Here is a 19,702-nt window from a genome sequence, read left to right as displayed (position 1 = left end):
GAGATATGGCTGTTTTCTTCTGTAACTGTATCACTTGGGATTCCAACCCCAGGCTCACCATGCAGGCTCTGAGGAGGGCCTCTCCTTCTTCCGTCCCCAGGCTGTCTGGGTGTTGTCTGCTGACCTGGAGTGAACTCCTGGTGTTGCCCATTCAGCCCTGCATTCCTCTCATCCTCCCCCAGCTGCCCGGGGTTCTGGCTCCTGCCTCTGTTACTCGATACACCACCTGTCACTCCAGGCACCGTGAATGAGCCTGTTAACACCGCATCTATTCTGGGATGCACTTGGTCATTCAGAAGGATGCAGAGAACCCAGCAGTGAAGGTGTACAGGGCCTGGCAGTGTCTGTCTTTGCACACTGGCTTCAGAGCCTGTGACAGTTTAAGAACAGCCTAGGTTTTGTCACTAAAGTTTGACATCAGCACTCTACAAGTGAGGTAGTTTTCTGAGACTCTTTTCAAGTAGTACTTTGTAAGTGGGACTCCTGGGAAATTAGCAGCAAGGTTGACATATTTGACATAAGCCAATATTTGAAAAGCCGGGACTTATTGTCTGTATCAGCTCCCCACCCCATCCCAATATCTTACCAGGTAGGGCAGGCTGTTGCATATCCAAGGTTGGTGCTGGACTGGAGTTCTGGCTTCTCGTAACTGTCTCACTGGTATCTGTTTCTTGTGTTTCTAGCTTTGGTACACAGTAGGGCATTTATGGTTAATTACTACAGCTTGGGAACTAGAGCTCTTGCTTTAGGACTGCTGAAGGGGCAGTGATGAACATACCCTGGTGCACAGAGCAGTCACTGTGCTAGTGCGTGCTCTGAGGGGAGCTGGAAGATAGAGCAAGAGCGAAGTGCTGGCTGGGAAGTGCTGTAGAGGAAATGGGTTTGGAAGACAACTTACTTTGCTGGGGGTCCCTGGTCAAGGGCTGGGAGTAAGTGAGATGAACAGGCCAAGGGTAGAGCAGGAGGTGAGAACTTGGGTAAGTGGTGGGAGAGAAGCAGGGCTCAGAAGGTGAGCTTTTGTCCTAGAAGGACAATGTTTTTTTTGTTTTGTTTTTTGTTTTTTGTTAGTTTTTTTTCGAGACAGGGTTTCTCTGTGTAGCCCTGGCTGTCCTGGAACTCACTCTGTAGACCAGGCTGGCCTCGAACTCAGAAATCCGCCTGCCTCCACCTCCCAAGTGCTGGGATTGCGCCACCACTGCCCAGCAGGACAGCGGTTTTTGCTGGTGGGGGAAGGGAAGTCCCCAGGCTTCTGGAGTGGGTAGGATGACTTCTCTGGGAGGGCAAGGCTGATGTGAGGGAGGGAGGGAGCTCACTCCACCACTTCCCTGTGGTGCTGCCAAGTGCACTGGGCTATTGAGATAGTAGTCTGAAGGCTGTAAAGTCCTCTGACTTCATCCCAGCCCTGCCTGGGGAATTTCACGAGGGAATCTGTGCACAGCCAGGCGGTTCCCATGTGCCCTGGGAAGTTGATGTCCCTGCAGAGAGGAGGCCACCCTCTATTTTTTCTTGGCCTCTCTCCTAGTTCTTCACCACCTAATATTTTGCCAAGCTGTGCCCTGCTCAGCGTCTGTCTTGTTGTGCCTTGCCCTGTGGTGCTTTGCTCCTTGACAGTGGGTCTGGCCTTCCATCCAAAGTATATGTCTTTCAGAAGGAACCTGGTCTGTCTCCCAGAGGGTAGGCACACTCTGTTTGTTAGGAAAGCCTGGTTTCATCCCATGAGTGGTGGAGAGCACCCCACTCTCACTAAGGAGAGCACCTTAGCTCCTCTTCAGAGCATTGAGTATCACACCCCTTTTGTGGGTAGTCAGAGCTGTGGCCTCTATATGACCCTCACAGAGTGGTATAGAGTGTAAGGGATGGTACTCCTGGCTCTGCACTTTCTGTGTATATCCCTCTGTGAAATAGGGCAATAATAAACATGCCCTGTCTTATGTTGTGGTTTGAGGATTCAGTCAGGCTACCACATAGCAGAAGCAATTCTTATAGCTCATGGGTAATTATGTTCTCAGGATCATTGAAGAGCAAACCCTGACTCATGGGAATATAGAGTTCCTCTTGTCATATCTCCCAGCCAGACAGTACATAATCTTATTTCATGTGTGTTTCCACCAAAAGATTCTCTTGTTTAATATAGAGTTGGTTTATTAATTTTGAACTCATGGCCAAGAGCCGCTTGACTCATGTGTGACTGGTGTGTATCTAACACAGTTTCCCCATGGACATTGGGTGGCTCTTATGCAGGACACTTGGGATCCATTAAATACATCTCCAGCAAATCAAGAAACTGGAGAAGCAGTAAAGAGCATGAGAGGGCACTGCTGACTTGATGAGAGTCAGTTTGAGAAGGCAGTGTCGCCTTTATCTGCCTGTGTTGGGAGTGTGAGCTTCAGATACGTATGTCAGAATGACCGTAAAAAGCCTCCAGGGCTTGTAGTTAGAGTTGATTAAGCGTTAATGGGAATCCTTGAACATGAAGGTCAGCTGACAACTGGAGCTCTTGTTAAAACATGGCCTCAGTTACCCTCATTGCCGAGGACAGAACCAGCTTCTTGAGATTTGTAGCTTTCGCCTGTGTGACACCTTTGCAACCTGTTGGCTTCTGTGGACATTGAGGCCCAAAGCAGGTACAGATACTGGAGTGCCTGAGTGGGACTCTGAGGTAGAAAGGTCTGACACTGCGGCATGAGTTGGAGTCTTTCAGGGGCCGGGATGGAAGGGGGACAGGAAGTGCAGAACTGGAGGTAAATAAATGTCCAAGGATGTGTAGATGATGGAGGTGAGGTAGCTGTGGATGAAGAGAAGACAGAGGTGGGACAAGCACTTGGGAACACTCCACTATGGGAACAGCCCTTTTGGGCACCACATGACTGAAGAGCATCTCATGTCATGCCTTGACTCCTCCCTAATGCACAATGGGTATCACCTTGGGAGTGTTGGCATGAAAGGTGTTGCCAGTCCAGTGTTGCTGGCTTGAGATACTCAAGGGAGGTGGTGCTGCCACACAGCCACTGTCTCAGGATAGTGGTTCTGAGAGGCTACTCTGTCACTGAACTTAGCTTTGCTGCATACAATTCTTCCCTGGCTTCCCCACTGCTGAGGTGGAAACAGGAAGGAAAGAGAAACCCAGAATTGAGTGGTGGCATCGGCCATAGTACAGAGAGGAGTGTCCCTGCCTAGCTTGGGTTTGGCGGCGGCTTGTTGAGTGGAAGAGGGAATGAGATCTTCAGGCCTAGCAGCACCATGAAGGGGAATAAGGGAAGTTTGTCTGAGGCAAGCCCTGTCTATTCAGGTGGAACCTGAAGCTGGACAGTCCCTCCTACATTTCTGTGAGGTCTCCTTCCTGTCTGTGACTCTTGGTATCCAGTCCTTGATATGTCTGGGCCCTTTCCCCTCTATCCCCACCATGCCCCAAGAGTCAGCCTGAGGACAGCAATGGCCTTGAGATCACCTAGCCCAGCTTCCAAGCAAAGGCACTTGTAGAAGCTAGCTTCTAGGGACCACCGTGGCCTCCAGAGCCTTAGGAGGTAGAGTCCCGGCCACCACTGAGTGTCTGATTCTCTGTTTAGCTAACGTGGACACTTGGATTTTTAAAAAGAATAGTGTAGAAACATTCATCTGATCTGATAGTAGAGAAAATCTTTTAATGTTGTGTTTTTTTGAGAGTCTCATTGTAACCCCAGCTGATTTTGAACTTCCTATGTAGTTCCTCTTGCCTCTACTTCCCATATGGTAAGTCATAGGCAGGCACCACCAAGCTGTACCTACATCGATACTGTGTTGCAAATAGGCTTTTGCCTTGGCATGAGGGTCCTGCATGGCTAAGTGGTGGGTGGGTGGGCAAGCATGTGTTTGGTGTACGGATGAGTCATTATGCTGTGGTTTAGCAGACTCTTCTCTCAAGGTCTTTGAAATTATGTACAAGGCTTAGCTGGAGCAGTTACACGAAGGAGCGCTTACACCCAGCCTCCTCAGGGAAAGCCAGAACTTTCCAGTAATGGACCAAGGGTTAGCTGTTAGACACAGGTGTTAGACCCCATGGCACCTACAGCATCTCCAAGGGCAGGGAGGCTACTGTCAGTCCCAAGAAAGCAGAGCTACAGTGCTCAGTTCTACCATGGTAGGTGTTCAGGCTGTTGGCTTCCCTCTGAAGTTGACTTGACAACCGGTGCCCTCTGATCCCACCTGCCCCCCCTCCCGCCCCCATCTAGGCGAGGCAGTGGACCACCAGCGCACAAGCACCATGATGATTACTCTCGGACACAACTCCAGCCCTGAGTGCTCCAGGTGCAGTGCAGAGGGCGGAGAACAGGAGCTGATTTACAGCAAGTACGAGGGAGGATAGGGGCAGGTTCCACCCGGAATCAGCACATTTGTAACAGCACTGGAATGTGTGCTGTGTTTGGAGGAGGCGGCAGTGGGAAGAGTGGGAGCTGAAGAGAAAGGTTAGTGTGGACCAAAATGAGCCCTGAACCAGGGAGGTGCTTAGAACCTGATGCTAATATGTTGAGTCAACTGGAGTGTGTGGTGGGTGTGTGTAGGTGTAGAGAGCAGAGGAAGGCATCGGGCATCCTGTCCTGTTCTTCTCCTTGCTTCTATGAAAGTGGGGTTTCTTAGCCTGCTAAACTGCCTTGCTTTTGTTCTTTAAGTCTCTTACTTACTAGTGTGCACACGCACTGGAATGTATGTGTGGAAGTCAGGGCAGCCTGTGGAGTTAGTTCTCTCCCACCACGTGGGTCCCTGGGATTGAATTCTCAGATATTAGCTGTAAGCACCTTTACCCACGGAGCCACACTGCCGATCTGGGTAGGGGCTCAGTCAGTGAGCCCCTTCAGTTCTCCTGTCTCTTCCCTCCCTCAGCACTGCAGTTAACAGGAGTATATAGGCACACCCCGCTTTTATGGGGTTGCTGGAGATTTGAATTCGGTCTTCATGCTTACATGGCACATACTGGTACCCACAGAGAGAGAGTGTGTCACTCTGAGCCTGACTGGCCTGGAACTCACTGTGTCAGCAGGCTGCCATGAAACTTGTGGAGTCTCTGAACTGAAACAGGTTCTGGGATTACTGGTACATACACTGCACCAAACAAATGATGTTGATTTCTGAAGGTTTTGGACAGCAGTAACGAGGCTCATTTTCTCACTCACCAGTTGTTTATTGGCAGCCTTCAATTCCTGACTCGTTATCCTGAGCCTGTGCCAAAACCAAGTCCCCACTACTGCCTCTGCCTTGTTGCAAGTGACAAGTGACTCCTTATCGGTGGGAAAGGTGCTTTAATGCAGGTTCCTAGGTGACAAGAGAAGAGGAAGGAGCTGAGGTGGGAGGAGTGGCCAGTGAGGGGCTAGCAGCAGCAAAGGTTCACACACAGGTGTCAGGTCAGAGCCCAGCAGAGGTTTACTTCCCCATAGGGAGCCCCAAATTATCCCTGCTCTTCTTAGCCTGGATTTAGCTGTGACCTGTATTCCAGAGACAAAGAATCCAAGATAAGCTTCCCCTTCCTGTTGTCTGTCTGTTCAGCCCTTTCTGCCTTCGGCCAGCCTCTCAGACATTCATTGTCCCTCTTAAGGCCAGGGTCAGGCCTCTGTGTACTTCAGCCAGAACCTGACCCTGGCCGTGGTAGTCACCTTGTCTCCTGGGAGAAACCACATCTTTGTAATTACTTAGCCAGTATCTGCCCCATCACACAGATGAGGACAAGGACCTTGTCTGGTTCTGACTTGCTCTCACCCCTTAAGAGGCGGATTCTTTCCTACCATTTTGAGCAAACTAGAGCTGCCTTCATTGTGCCGATCCTCACCCTATCCCCACTGAAACCTGCTTCCTTTGGACTTTTAGGCTAGACATTCCCATTCCCAGAACCTTCCGTAAGTCAGCCCTGTCTGCTGGGCTCTGGGGGTACTGGCTTTACTAATTGTCCTGTGTGTTCATCTTGTGTGGAATCCCCTCTTCCCATGCTGGTCACAGACCAAGTATCTGGGGATTACAGACCTGACCTAGCTCCCTCTTTCCTCCATGCTAGTAGGAATTCCATGCTCTGACCACGTAGAGCCTGGCTTATGTGATACAGCCTATGTCATCATTTTCTGCAGAGCAGGTTTGAACTTGCGCTTGTCTGGTTCATGCTGCCCCTGGCTTCAGGACCCTTACCAGACTAAGATAATTTCATATTAGTAGAGATCCAAGCAGGGATCTTAACCCTCAGTCACACTGTCCAGAGAGTGTGTGTGGATGGATGCACTTTGAATTTGCCAGGGGCTGGGTGAAAATGGTATGCAGTTGCCGGATCAAAGCTCTGAATAGATGAGGGCATTGGAAAACCCAGAAAGCTAACTCCTGCCCCCAAAGCCAGGTATGTCTGCCGCCAGTCTAGAACCTTCCCACCCTAGCAGTAGGATCTGGGCTTGGGAGTGCATCTGCCTCTGGCCTCAGATCCCAGCAGTGGGGCCTCAAACACATGCAGCTGCTCCCAGCTGGGAGGTCCCCAGGGCCTGGGAGGGAAGCAGGAAAGTGCATGGTGCAGTCCAGCAAATGTGGTTGCCACTGAACACTGATAACTCTAGGCACACTCTAGCCTTTCTGAGCTGCATGTACCCGTCTGTAAAGTAGGTATGGTTGATACATCCTCCTGACAGCACCACAGAGCTGCTAAGCACAGCTCCAAGTATCCAAGTATGACCCAGCTTTAGTCTGTCAGCCTGTGTAACAAGGCCTGCCCTTTCTTGTACCCTGGGGAGGGCAGAAGAGATCGGAAGGTCTTTTTTTTTTTTTTTTTTTTTTTAATGACTTGAGCCCTCGCCACCTCCTATAGTCGTTTCTCTAGCCCAGAGATGTGTCTGTCTTCCACATCCTCAGTGTTCTCCTTAACTTAGTGACAAAGACTGCATGGGTGCGTGCGAGGAAGCCCTGTTTCCTCCAAAGGCCTGAAGTTTGGGAGTGAGAGTGAGAAATCCTGGCTGGAAACCCCCAGGCCCATCACCTCCACCGCACAGGCTGGCCACTGACCTTTGACAGCTTCTGCTGTATCACCCGTCATCAGGTTTGACTTACTTGGTTGCAAGTTTATATGCAGGGCAAGAAGTGACACAGAAGGTAATCTGTATTGCCCAGTTTCCAGGAATCTTAACAAACTGTAAAAGAGCATCACAGTGGGATGCTGGCAGAGACACAGGCCACTGTCTCACTCGGACTGCCCTGTGTGTGTGCCATGCTTGTGTGTGGTCAGCGAGTGCAGATGCTGCTGCTGCTGCTGCTTCTTCTTCTTCTTCTTCTTCTTCCTCTTCCTCTTCCTCTTCCTCTTCCTCTTCCTCTTCCTCTTCCTCTTCCTCTCCTCCTCCTCCTCCTCCAGATTTATTTATTTTACATATGAGTATACTGTAGCTATCTTCAGACACACCAGAAGAGGGCATCAGATCCCATTACAGATGGTTGTAAGCCACCATGTGGTTGCTGGGAATTAAACTCAGGATCTCTGGAAGGGCAGTCAGTGCTCTTAACCGCTGAGCCATCTCTCCAGCCCCAAGTGCAGATTTCTTATATGCAAGTCTCTCTAATGGCACCATGGTCACAAAGACACAGAGCAGTCCCATCACCTCATCAGTAGGTCCCTTTTGTTTTACTGCCTTCCCTATTCATCTTCTCCCCAAACATACCCTCAGCCCTGGTGGTTACTGCTCTGTTTTCATTTCTAACAATCCAGTCATTTCAAGAATGTAATATCAATAGGCTCATTCACTGTCTGGGGAATTGTTTTACCCAGTAGACACAATGACCTGAGAGTCTTTCAAGTCATCACGTGGCTCCGTTCATTTCTTCTCACTCCCTAGTAGCACTCCACAGTAGAGGTGTGCCTCCATTCAGCCACTCAGCTTCTTGATTTCAGTCTCCAGTTTTGCAGATGGAGTTGCCTGTACATGCATGTTTGTTTCTGTGTGCTACTTGCCTGATTATTCTCGCTGGGTTCTATGATAATTGCATGTTTAGTTTTTTAAGGCAATGTCAATCCTTTTGCAAGGTGGTTTGACTATGTCACTTTCTCATAGCCATTCCATCAGGTTGTGTAATGATGCTCTCTACTAGCAGATAGGGAACTTTCTGCTGTGTCCCTTGTCCAGCCTCTATGGCACTGGGCCTTGTCTTGTGGACTGTCACTGAGTGGGTACCCTCTCTATGACAAGTAGTAGCTCCCGCTGACAGGTCGGAGCTTGCCTGGGTCTCTGTAGGAGAGGGCACCCCAGACCTGGGGAGGGACTTGCTTTGCTGGGCCGTCATAGGAGAGGACACTTAGAGAAACAGGACTGAGAAAGGGTCCTTGTTCAGATCCAGTGCTGCTAGGAGAACTGCTGCTTCCAGACAATGCAGCCTGAGAAGCAAGCACTCGCTGTGCTGATGTGTGTCCTGCTGTGTGTGGCCCAGGTGACTCAGAGCTGTGGCAGTGCCTGTTTTCCTGAAACTTAGCAGACACAGAGAGAAGGACCAGGCCTGGTGGAGTCATGGACAGCAGGCTGGTGGGGGTCTTTGTAGGAGGAGTATGGGTGGAAAACGGCAAAGAGTGTATTGTGTTGGCCGGATGGAGCAGGATGTCCACACAGAGGAAATGGGGAGAGAAGGAAGAAGAAAAGGGTAAAAAGCTATAGGACCCAAGGGATCTCAGAGTGACCGTGGGGAGGCCACAATAAGTTCTTCCTCTTGTGACTGCCTCCTCCTGACATTGGCCAGGCTTTGCCACAGCCTTGTAGAGAGCATCTGTAATTAACCCGGCTTCCTCAGCACATCGGGCCTTGTCAAGGGTGGACGGGACCTATGTGCCTGTACTAGTCATTACTGTGTATGACTCTCGTTCTCTTGCTTCATAGTCCTCTAGCTGAGGTCAGGCAGGGCCGCAGCCCAGGAGAGGCCTTGAAGGGTTAGAGGCATCACCTTCACTTTGCTCTCTCACCCGTCTACAGGTTCATCATGCCTAGTGGCATATAAGAAGACCCCACCACCGGTCCCTCCACGAACCACATCGAAGCCATTCATCTCGGTCACCGTCCAGAGCAGTACTGAGTCTGCTCAGGACACCTACCTGGACAGTCAAGACCACAAGAGCGAAGTGACAAGCCAGTCGGGCTTGAGCAACTCATCAGACAGCCTGGACAGCAGTACCCGGCCACCCAGTGTGACACGGGGTGGAATTACCCCAGGCCCTGAAGCTCCGGAGCCACCCCCTAAGCATGCAGCTCTGAAGAGTGAACAAGGGACACTGACGAGCTCTGAGTCCCATTCCGAGGCCATCCCCAAAAGGAAACTGTCATCGATAGGAATACAAGTAGGGGTCCCTTTTGCACTGTCTTCTGTCCACTCTGTGCACCGGCCTGCGTGTAATTACATCTAGTGGAGGCCCACTAGGTCTCCCGGGAAGAGATGTTTTTGTCTGTCTATTCTGGTGCATCTGCCCCAAGTGGCTAAACCAAATTCTCCTGCAGCCACACTCGTGTGTCCAGCACCCATGCTGCAGGTCCATAGCTGGACATCCTCCAGTGGGTTGTCCCAGTGAATGTAGTTACACTCAGCCAGCAAGCTCCTGTATACTGTTTGCTGTCTACTGTCTGTCTGTCCACTCCATCCTTTGCCCTGCCAGACAACTCATGGGAGGTGGGGCTGGCTTAACAGTTCTCTAATCCAAGGTCAGCTCGGTACGGAAACCATGGCCCCGCTTGGCAGCGGGAGCATCGTGGAGCATAGACGCTGATGGGCTAGAAGCCTGGGACCAGGGCCCTTGAGCCATGGGGTTTTCAAGGGGAACTTGACCCAGAGCCCACTCAGGCCTTGGGGACAGGTAGGTCACTTGAAGCACCAGACCCATGGCTAACAGAGTGTGATGGCAGGTCTATGCCTCCCTTCATAGAAAAGGGTCCAAGCCCCAAGTCCCACATCCCATCTCGAAGCTAAAACCCAGTGCGTATTTATCTCCGTGGTGCCCGGCTTCTCCTCCACTCCCTCCCAGCTCCCAGTACTAGGTGTCTGTCCTCTGATAGCTGAGGGAGACAAACTTGGGCTCAGCCTCACAGTTTTCAAGAATTGGTCTAAACCCAGAAAGTCCTCTGCTATGCACGCGGCTGGACCTCCAGACTGCAGTAGGAGGCAGCTGTAGAGGACGAAGGTGAGGGCAGGGGTCCGGGGAGGCAGAGCACTTCCAAACCAGAAGAAGGGTAGGGGAGAATCCGGAGGGTGTGGTGCATTTTGTCGGGGCTGCAGGAAATCCATCACCTCTCTTCAGCAGCAGAGCAATGACAAAACACTATAACGACAGGGAGCAGAGCAGGAATCCAGGCAGGGCCTTGTCAGAGACGGCTCTGGTCGTCCGTCCTCCGTGTACAGGAAGGAAGTTGGACAGATTCTCCTCTGGCTCGCTCTAGCTGAATTTCTTAATGAGTGCCTAGCACTTGGCCCCTACAGCCTTTCTAGGTGGGATTCTTACAGACATAGGATCCTCACTGCCATGTCTTTGGGAAGGCCATCTCCTTTTGGCCAAGCCAGATTCTCTTCCCTTCCTAGTAGGCCTGCGAGTCAGTCAGGGCCAGCTTTGGTTCCTTTACTCAGAGCATGGCCCTGGGGAGAGGGCTCTGGCTTAGTGCCTTCTGAGTGCCTGGCTTCACCCTACTCCATGCCTCGTCACAGCTCCTTGGAGGAAATGTGATTTTATTCCTGTCCCAAGCAGAAAGCTTCCATGACCCCTGCCCCAGAATCCCAGCTCCTGAGGCTGTCATTTCTTCTCACCCTGACACCTCAAGGCCCAGATCAGATGTGAGCTCCCCCTTGTACTGGGACCATGATGGGTGGGTTCAGCTGGCTGCCCTGTGGTTGGGTCCAGGGAATGGCTGCTGCCATATTTGCTCCCCTTTACAAAGCAAGTGTGACAGGTCCAGGGGCAGGATCCCATAGCATTGCTGGCTCTGGGTTCTGGGTCTGAGAATTGCTGTCTGTGGCTGGCACTCACTACAGGTGCCACTGTTCCCCTTTCAGGGTGCACTCCAGGGTTAGGGGAATGATCTTTGCCTCCAGACAGCCCTCGGCTTCAACTACACCAGATAACGGCTGTGGCTTTGTGTGTGTTCTCTCCCGTCGTCCTTTTTTCTCTCTGATCGTGTAAAGGAGAGGACTAGAAGGAGCGGTTCCCACCTCTCGGAGGACAACGGACCAAAAGCGATCGATGTGATGGCGCCCTCCTCAGAGTAGGGAAAGCCAGTCATCTCCATCCCCTCCCGCCTCCTCGCGAATGAGCAGTGCCCGGCTTAACCTGGCCCTACTTGGGCCTACGTGCAGTGTCTGCATGCCTCGTGTCCGTCTGTCCACATGTCTGTTTGCGTCGTCCCACTAATGTGAATTTCAGCAGCAAGTGTGGTGTTTGTTTTTATTCTTGTCTTTGTCTCCGTGCCGTGGCTGTCGTTGTCCTTCAATAAGGTTGACTGCATTCAGCCAGTGCCAAAAGAGGAGCCCAGTCCCGCTACCAAATTCCAGTCCATCGGGGTTCAGGTAGAGGACGACTGGCGGTAAGTTGGACAGAGGTGTGGTGGCTGCTACTCCCCTCTCCTCTCCCTCCCTCCGCCCTCACCTCTCCTGCTCTCCCTAACCCACTTCTCCTTGCTGGATTTCTAATAACCAATCCCGGTGTGGGTGTGGGTGGTGGCTCAGGTGTGGGGGCTGGGCGGGGCAGGTGGGTGGACACATGAGCGCTTGCTCTGAGACCAGTCACCCCAAGGGGAGCGAGGCTGGGCTGGGCTGGGCTGTGGCCCCTGCTCCCTAATACTGGTGGTCTTCCTGGCCCCACTGCAGTAAACAGACAACCTTATGACCTTGTCCTTGTATGTGTGTGTGTGCGCGCGTGTGGGCATGGGCAGGGTGGGCAAGGGCTGAGCAGAGAATGAGCGGGGGCTGTGGGACCCGCTTCAGGCGCATGGTGAGCAGATGATGCATCCGTTTCTCTGTCTCCCCGTGTGTCCGGGTCAGGTGGCTGCTGGTTTCTGGCCCTCTTAGTGACTCATTCCTTCCTGTCCCTATCCTCCCCCAACAGAAGCAGCGCCCCCTCTCACAGCATGTCCTCCCGTCGGGACACTGACTCTGATACCCAGGATGCCAACGACTCCAGTTGTAAGTCATCTGAGAGGAGTCTCCCAGACTGTACCTCACACCCCAATTCCATCAGCATTGATGCTGGCCCCCGACAGGCCCCCAAGATTGCCCAGATCAAGCGCAACCTCTCCTATGGAGACAACAGCGACCCTGCCCTGGAGGCGTCTTCGCTGCCCCCACCCGACCCTTGGCTGGAGACTTCCTCCAGCTCCCCAGCAGAGCCTGCTCAGCCAGGGGCCTGCCGCAGGGATGGCTACTGGTTCCTGAAGCTCCTTCAGGCAGAAACGGAGAGGCTGGAAGGCTGGTGCTGCCAGATGGACAAGGAGACCAAAGAGAACAACCTCTCTGAAGAAGGTGGGTGTCACAAGGGTGATCCCCTGGGTGTGTCTGGAGCCTCTCGGAGGATCATAGGCCCTGTTCTTGGGCTCACTTTGTGAGCTTGCCTCTCAGTGTTCATTCTTTCCGTCTGCCTAACCAGACCTCTTCCCAGATGAGCATTATGATAGTAGCTCCCTGTTGTCAGGCTGTGGGCTTGCTCACACACGATCCCAGCTCAGTCACCTGCTTTTCATCTTCACCTCTGCCTGCATAAGAACCTTGTGAGGACTGAGTGGTAATTAGTGGAAAGGCCCTGACGAAGTGCTGGACAAAGACCTGCCACCCTAATTATACCTGCCCAGCTCCTCATTGAGTGCTTGTGTTTCTAAGTACCGGCATCTGACGTGGCCCCACAGGAGAGAACTATAAATGGCAAGAAGAGTTCTGCTTTTCTACCTAGTTTCCGTCAGTCCTCTAGACACTTAACAAGAAGGAAGCTAAGAAGTTAGGTCCGGCCAGGACTGCCCGCGCACAGGAGCTCTGGGTTCATCTATGCACACTACCAAGACAAAGGGGCCAGGGAAAGGGACAGATGGTGTGCAGGGAGCCTGAGTCACGGCCCACAGCCGGAGGCTGGGAACCTTGAGGCTATCACCCTGTGCTGACCACATTCTACTAGAGCTCAGCTTCTCAGGTGGTTCCTCTACCACTGAAGGTTCAGGAAGGACAGGCCTCAGGGTGCTGGTAGGATAGACTTGTATCCCAGTGGCCCTGATAATGTATTCTGAGGACACCTTTGATGACTTACAGGGTGTTGGAAGAGTCAGTTTTCACTGCCCTCTGAGCCTCTTCCCTGCTTTGATGTCACACCCACCTTGGGGCAGGGAACTCTTGAGGTTTCTACCTAATACATTTAATTATGACGTATTAAAAAAAAAATCAGACCAGTGGCAGAGATCAGAAAGCACCAAGTGTCTGACAGAAAGCAGCCAACCAGTGCTCCCATGGCCATGCCTACCAGTGCTCCTGTGGCCACACCAGTGGTCTGTTCTGTATTCACCTGCACACTTCTTCAGTGCAGTGTGATGGCTTTCTCTTTCTTCTCCAGACTTAAGTCACTAAGTATTAATTTCTTAGGGCTTCCTATCTTTCCTGGTTCCCTTGTCTTGCTTGGGCCTGGCCATGCTCTCTGGATCTGTTTCCACCTGTAAGCCTTGTCCTTTCTTCTTCAGACACTGCCCTGGGCCCTTTCCCACTGGACATTTCACCTGCTGGCTGCTTGATCTTTGACTCACTTTTCTCTTTGTCCTGAGAGAACTTTTTGGATATTTAGCATGCCTTTCAGACCTCACAATTTAGGTATAAAGTTGAAACTCATAATTGCATTTACATATGTAACTACCTACACATTGGTGTGCAAGGGACAATGCAGAGGAAAGTGTGGTGTCCAAGATCACCATCTCTGACCTAGGGCTCCGCGGTGTGGTGCATGCTTCCTGGTGATGAGCAGTTCGAAGCCGTTCTGCTTCTCTGTCCTTGGATTTTATTCTGGAAAACTTTAGGCACTTGACTGTGTCTGGTGAAACTTGTTAGCAGTATGTCTATAAATCCCAGCTCCTGAGGCACAGGCAGGGGACTCATGGGTGTCACTAAGCAGTGATGTAGCCTGGGTTGCAGAGTGCGACCATGTCTCACACAGAGCATACTACCACCACTAACTTCTCACTTACGTTTGTTCTTTTTTTTTTTTTTTGAAATTCCTTTCACATGAGTTGCTGGGTTGATCTCTCATCTTTTCTTACCTACCCTTAAGGTCTTGCTTTGTAGCCCAAGCTGTCCTTGAACTCATTATGAAGCCAAGGCTGGCCTCAAACTTAAGTTCTCTTTAGCCTCCTAAGTCTGGGACTCCAGGAAAGCACCGTCATAACTTTGCCTTTCCTCTGTCTGCGTACTGCATAGTATCTTATCATGTGTGTGCATGCGTGCGTGCGTGCGTGTGTGTGTGTGTGTGTGTGTCCGTGTGTTTCTTGAAATGCTTTTCTTCCATTTCTCAACTGCTTTAGTTACTGAGGGCCTTCCACCAAGCCATACCCTGGCTCTGAGCTTTACTGAGGTATGACTCACATGCTGTAAAATTACTCCTTTTGAAGTCACGACCCAGAAAACTTGCTAGTGATCGTCGTCCAGCTCTCCAGCCACCACAGAGCTTGACCCGCGTGTGTGAACCACGCCATTCCTTTGTGCTGCTGGATGATGTTCCATGTTCATGAGTGTGCCTGAGTGTGCCTGTCTTACTTACCGGACAGCGTGCTGGTCATTTCTGTCCTAACCGTCAGGCTGTTAGAACTAGCATTGCAGTGAACATTCCTGTACAGCTCTAGTGAGCTCTGAGCCCAGTCTCAGTGTATTTGCTCAACGTTTTGAGAATCAGCTATGTACTTTCCAAGGCCTTCGCATTCCCACCTTTCTCAATTATTTAGACAGAGTACCACTGTATAGTGTGGCTGGAACTTGGGGCCCTCTTCCCTTGCTTTGCCTCCCTAATCCTTTTTTTAAAAGATTTATTTATTTGTTATATATAAGTACACTGTAGCTGTCTTCAGACACTCCAGAAGAGGGCATCAGATCTCATTACAGATGGTTGTGAGCCACCCTGTGGTTGCTGGGATTTGAACTCAGGACCTCTGGAAGAGCAGTCAGTGCTCTTAACCCCTGAGCCATCTCTCCAGCCCTTACCAATACTTTTTAATTTGCCTGAAACTTAGTGTAGATCTGCCTGCCTCTGCCTCCCAGGCACTGTTATTCAAGGTGTATACCACAACTGACTTGAGCGTTTATTTATTCCAATAGAAAGACATTTTTATTATTTTAACTATTCAATATATTAGTGAATACACCACATTGTACTCCAAAGGCCAAGAGATACGAGATGACATTTCCTGGCTTCTGAGAACTGGAGGAGAGCAACAGTGAGAGACATCTTCCAGCCCTGCTCTGGGTGGGCCTGGCTCTTCTAGGAAGGAGTCTTCTAGGAAGGACCCTCTGCTCTTCAGCATGGGTCACGGGTCTCTCTGCTGTGCAGAGTCTGACCAAGGCATAGGCTTTGTATGCTCACATGACATGTCCACCAGGTGCTACACAGTGTGCTTCTGCCAGAGCCAGCGCTGCATGGTAGACATTGGAGACAGGCTTTAGGATCTGTGTCCCCAGTTCCTGCTGCTGTCATCTCCGTTTGTCACAAATCTTTTCAGACTGTCTCTGCATGGCCGTGAAGGTTCCTTTCCTGTTTCTCTGTAGGGTTAGAGCTTTCCTGGAGTGTCCAGGAGCTTTAGTTGTCTCTTCCTATTTAAAAGTGACACTTTGGTGGTGAGAACAAGAGTGGCTGCTCTTGTGACCTGGCCACAGCAGCAGCAGCATTTAATTCCATCAAGAAATTTAAAGAAAAGGGAAGTGGCTGGGGTGATGGGCAGCTCAGTAGTAGAGCAGCTGCTCGGCATGAACGGAGCCTTGATCCTCTGCACCCCTAACATGCACACTGCATGAGTGAAAATAACACACCAATAAAAACAAACACCTCACTGATGTCACAGGTGTGTTGGCAATATCAAAGATGAAGAAATATTACAAGTGCCAGAGTCCTTCTGTAATAACATGATGAAATCTGTTTTGAATAATATTGCTATTAATATTTGTATCTAAGATTTTGAATATTTTCAGTTCTTTTTACTATATCCCTATGAGTAGAACTGCTGACTTCTTTTCCCTACTTAGCCTTTTTTTCATAATTTTATTGTGGCAAAATATATAACATAAAGCTCACCTCTGTGTGTGTGTGGGGGGGCACTGCAGATAGATGCACATACCCTGTGTACACACACACTGAGGTCAGAGGTTGATGTTGGGTGTCCCTTCCCTCTATTACTTCATGCAGGGGAGGGGACATGTGCCAGAAGACAACCTGAAGGAGCAGGTTCACCTCCCACCTCACGGGTCCTGGGGACTGAGCTCGGGTCATCAGCCTAGGAAGAAAGGCATCTTCAACAGAGCCAGCTCACCAGCTCACTGATTCCATTTTGAGACAGGATCTGATCGTGGCCCAGGCTGGTGTTATATTCTCATCTTGAGTGTTAGGTTCAAAGATATGCACCATCACTCCTGGCTCCTTTTGCCCATTTTTACAGCGATCCTTAGTTATCTTATTTAGACATTACTGTGATAAAACTCCATAACCAAAGGCAGCCTAGGGAGGAGAGGGTTTATTTCAGCGTGCTCTGGCCACTTCCATTCCATCACTGAGAAAGTCAGGGCAAGAATTCAAGGCAGAGACCTGGAAGCACAGACCACTGAGGAATGTGCTTATAGCGCGCACAGCCAGGGCCTTTTGCCCAGGTGTGGTACCACCCACAAAGGCCTGGCCTGGCCCTCCCCGCATCAGTCATTACATCAAGAAAATGCCCCCACAGGCTTGCCTATGGGCCAGTCTTGATGTGTTTTTAGTTCTGGTTCCTTCTCAGATAACACTAACTTGTGTCAGGTTGGAAAGGGGATGAGGAGTTGTAAAGGTCCCAGGCACTAGACCTTTGCTATGTGTACAGCTCACAGGTATTCCCACCCCTCCTGAGGGTTATCATTTTCTTTTCATATTTTAATTTTCATATTTATTTATTTATGTATTTATCCCCTTTCCCCATGCCCCCCCTCCAGGAAACCCGCTATCCCATCCTCCCTCCCCCTGCTTCTATGAGGGTGTTCCTCCACTCAACCACCCACTTCCACCTCCCCACCCTCAATTCCCCTACACTGAGACTTCATAGGACCAAGGACGTCTCCTCCCATTGATGCATGGCAAGGCCATCCTCTGCTACATATGCAGCTGGAGCCATGGGTTCCTCCATGTGAACTCCTTGGTTGATAGCTTAGTCCCTGGGAGCTCTGGTTGGTTGGTGGTGTTGTTCATCCTATGGGGTTGCAAACCCCTGTAGCTCCTTCAGTCCTTTCTCTAGCTCCTCTATTGGGAACCCCCCACTCAGTCCAATGGTTGGCTGCGAGCATCCACCTCTGTATTTCTAAGGCTCTGGCAGGGCCTCTCAGGAGATAGCTGTATCAGGCTCCTGTCAGCATACACTTCCTGGCATCCACAATAGTGTCTGGGTTTGGTGTCTATGGGGTGTCTATGGGTATGGTGTATATGGGGTGTATATGGTGTCTGTATATCCCAGGTGGGACAGTCTCTGGGTGGCATTTCCTTCAGTCTCTGCTCAACACTTAATCTCCATATTTGCTCCTGTGAGTATTTTGTTTTCCTTTCTAAGAAGGATCGAAGCACCCACACTTTGGTATTCCTTCTTCTTGAGCTTCATGTGGTCTGCAAATTGTATCTTGAGTATTTGGAGCTTTTGGGCTGATATCCACCCTATCAGTGAATTCACACCATGTGTGGTCTTTTGTGATTGGGTTACCTCACTCGGGATGATATTTTCTAGTTTCATCCATTTGCCTAAGAATTTCATGAATTCATCATTTTTAATAGTTGAATAGTACTCCATTGTGTAAATATACCACATTTTCTGTATCCATTCCTCTGTTGAGGGACATCTGGGTTCTTTCCAGCTTGCATCTTCTGGGTATAAGCCCACAAATGGCATGGCTGGGTCCTCGGGTAGTACTATGTCCAATTTTCTGAGGAACCACCAGACTGATTTCCAGAGTAGTTGTACCAGCTTGCAATCCCACCAGCAATGGAGGAGTGTTCCTCTTTCACCACATCCTCACCAGCATCTGCTGTCACCTGAATTGCTTTTTTTTTTTTTTTTTTTTTTTTTTTTGCCATTCTGACATGTGAGGTGGAATCTCAGTGTTGTTTTGATTTGCATTTCCCTGATATTTCTTTAAGTGCTTCTCAGTCATTCGATATTCCTCAGTTGAAGATTCTTTGTTTAGCTCTTTACCCCATTTTTTTAATAGGGTTATTTGGTTCTCTGGAGTCTAACTTCTTGAGTTTTTTGTATATACTGGATATTAATTAGCCCTCTATCGGATGTAGGATTGGTAAAGATCTTTTCCCAATCTGTTGTTATATAAAATTCACAGGTATTCCCACCCCTTCTGAGGGGCTATCATTTTCTCTTTTTCTTTTTTTGGTTTTTTTCGAGACAGGGTTTCTCTGTGTAGCCCTGGCTGTTCTGGAACTCACTTTATACACCAGGCTGGCCTCGAACTCAGAAATCCACCTGCCTCTGCCTCCCAAGTGCTGGGATTAAAGGCGTGCGCCACCACTGCCCAGCTGAATTATCATTTTCTTTTTTTTTTTTTTTTAAGATTTATTTATTTATTATATGTAAGTACACTGTAGCTGTCTTCAGACACTCCAGAAGAGGGCGCCAGATCTCGTTACAGATGGTTGTGAGCCACCATGTGGTTGCTGGGATTTGAACTCTGGACCTTCGGAAGAGCAGTTGGGTGCTCTTACCCACTGAGCCATCTCACCAGCCCGAATTATCATTTTCTTAATGGTATTCTTTGAACAACAATTTTAATTTTGATGAAGTCCAATTTATGTAGTTTGTGCTTCCACATTTTATAAACTATGGATATATGTTAATTTGATAAAAAAATTAACATTGGGATGAAAATGACCCCAGCAATAAGAAGATGGCCAAGAGTTCAGTGGGACAGACTATGCCATGAGATTGAGACACCTCTAACAGTAGCACTATTTATTCTCAACTTATTCTATGTGCATAGATGTTTTGCCTGTATGTCTGCACCTGTACCATCTGTGTTCCAGGTCCTTGTTCAGGTCAGAAAGAGGCTACTCGATCCCCTGGGACTGAAGTTACAGACAGTTGTGAGCCACCATATAGGTGCTGGGAACCGACTCAGGTCCTCTGCAAGAGCAGCCACTGCACTTCATTGCTGAGTTGTCTCTCCAGTCCCAGGACCCAGGTTAGGTTCCCAGCACACATCTGTAACTCCAGTTCCAAAGGATCTGATGCCTCTCCTGGTTTCTACAGGCTCCTGACTACACGTGTACACAGCTAACACTCAGGCACACATGCATACGTTTTAAAATGATATTACACTTACAAAAGGAATCAGTTGGACTAACGTGCAGTTGTCAGGGCTGGACGTGGCATATCCCTGTGATCCTATCACCTAGGAGGCTGAGGCAGACGGGTCTGGAGTGAGTCAATGCCAGCTTGGGCCATGTAATGAGACCTTGTCTCAAAACCATTTGTTCTATTTGTATTATTTGTTTAATGCAGGAACAAGC

General features: G+C 49.9%; 1 protein-coding gene across 6 annotated transcripts in view; it reads left to right on the top strand.

Moving 5' to 3' along the window:
* Positions 1 to 19,702, top strand: part of Dlgap4 (DLG associated protein 4) — a 149,553-nt gene that overhangs the window by 122,051 nt on the left and 7,800 nt on the right. For 5 of the 6 annotated variants that reach the window (XM_021181740.3, XM_029472923.2, XM_021181715.2 and 2 more), the window contains 3 exons: positions 8,946 to 9,307; positions 11,443 to 11,531; positions 12,053 to 12,465. In XM_021181740.3, coding sequence (XP_021037399.1) covers positions 8,946 to 9,307; positions 11,443 to 11,531; positions 12,053 to 12,465 — 864 coding nt within the window. Of the gene's footprint in view, positions 1 to 8,945; positions 9,308 to 11,133; positions 11,214 to 11,442; positions 11,532 to 12,052; positions 12,466 to 19,702 lie in introns of all 6 variants that reach the window. The other variant, XM_029472925.2, reaches the window with a different exon arrangement.

Source organism: Mus caroli, unplaced genomic scaffold, assembly GCF_978045245.1.
Source record: "Mus caroli unplaced genomic scaffold, Mus_caroli_1 scaffold_2, whole genome shotgun sequence".
In the NCBI taxonomy this organism is placed as follows: Eukaryota; Metazoa; Chordata; class Mammalia; order Rodentia; family Muridae; genus Mus; species Mus caroli.
This window is presented reverse-complemented; position numbering and strand designations above follow the sequence as displayed.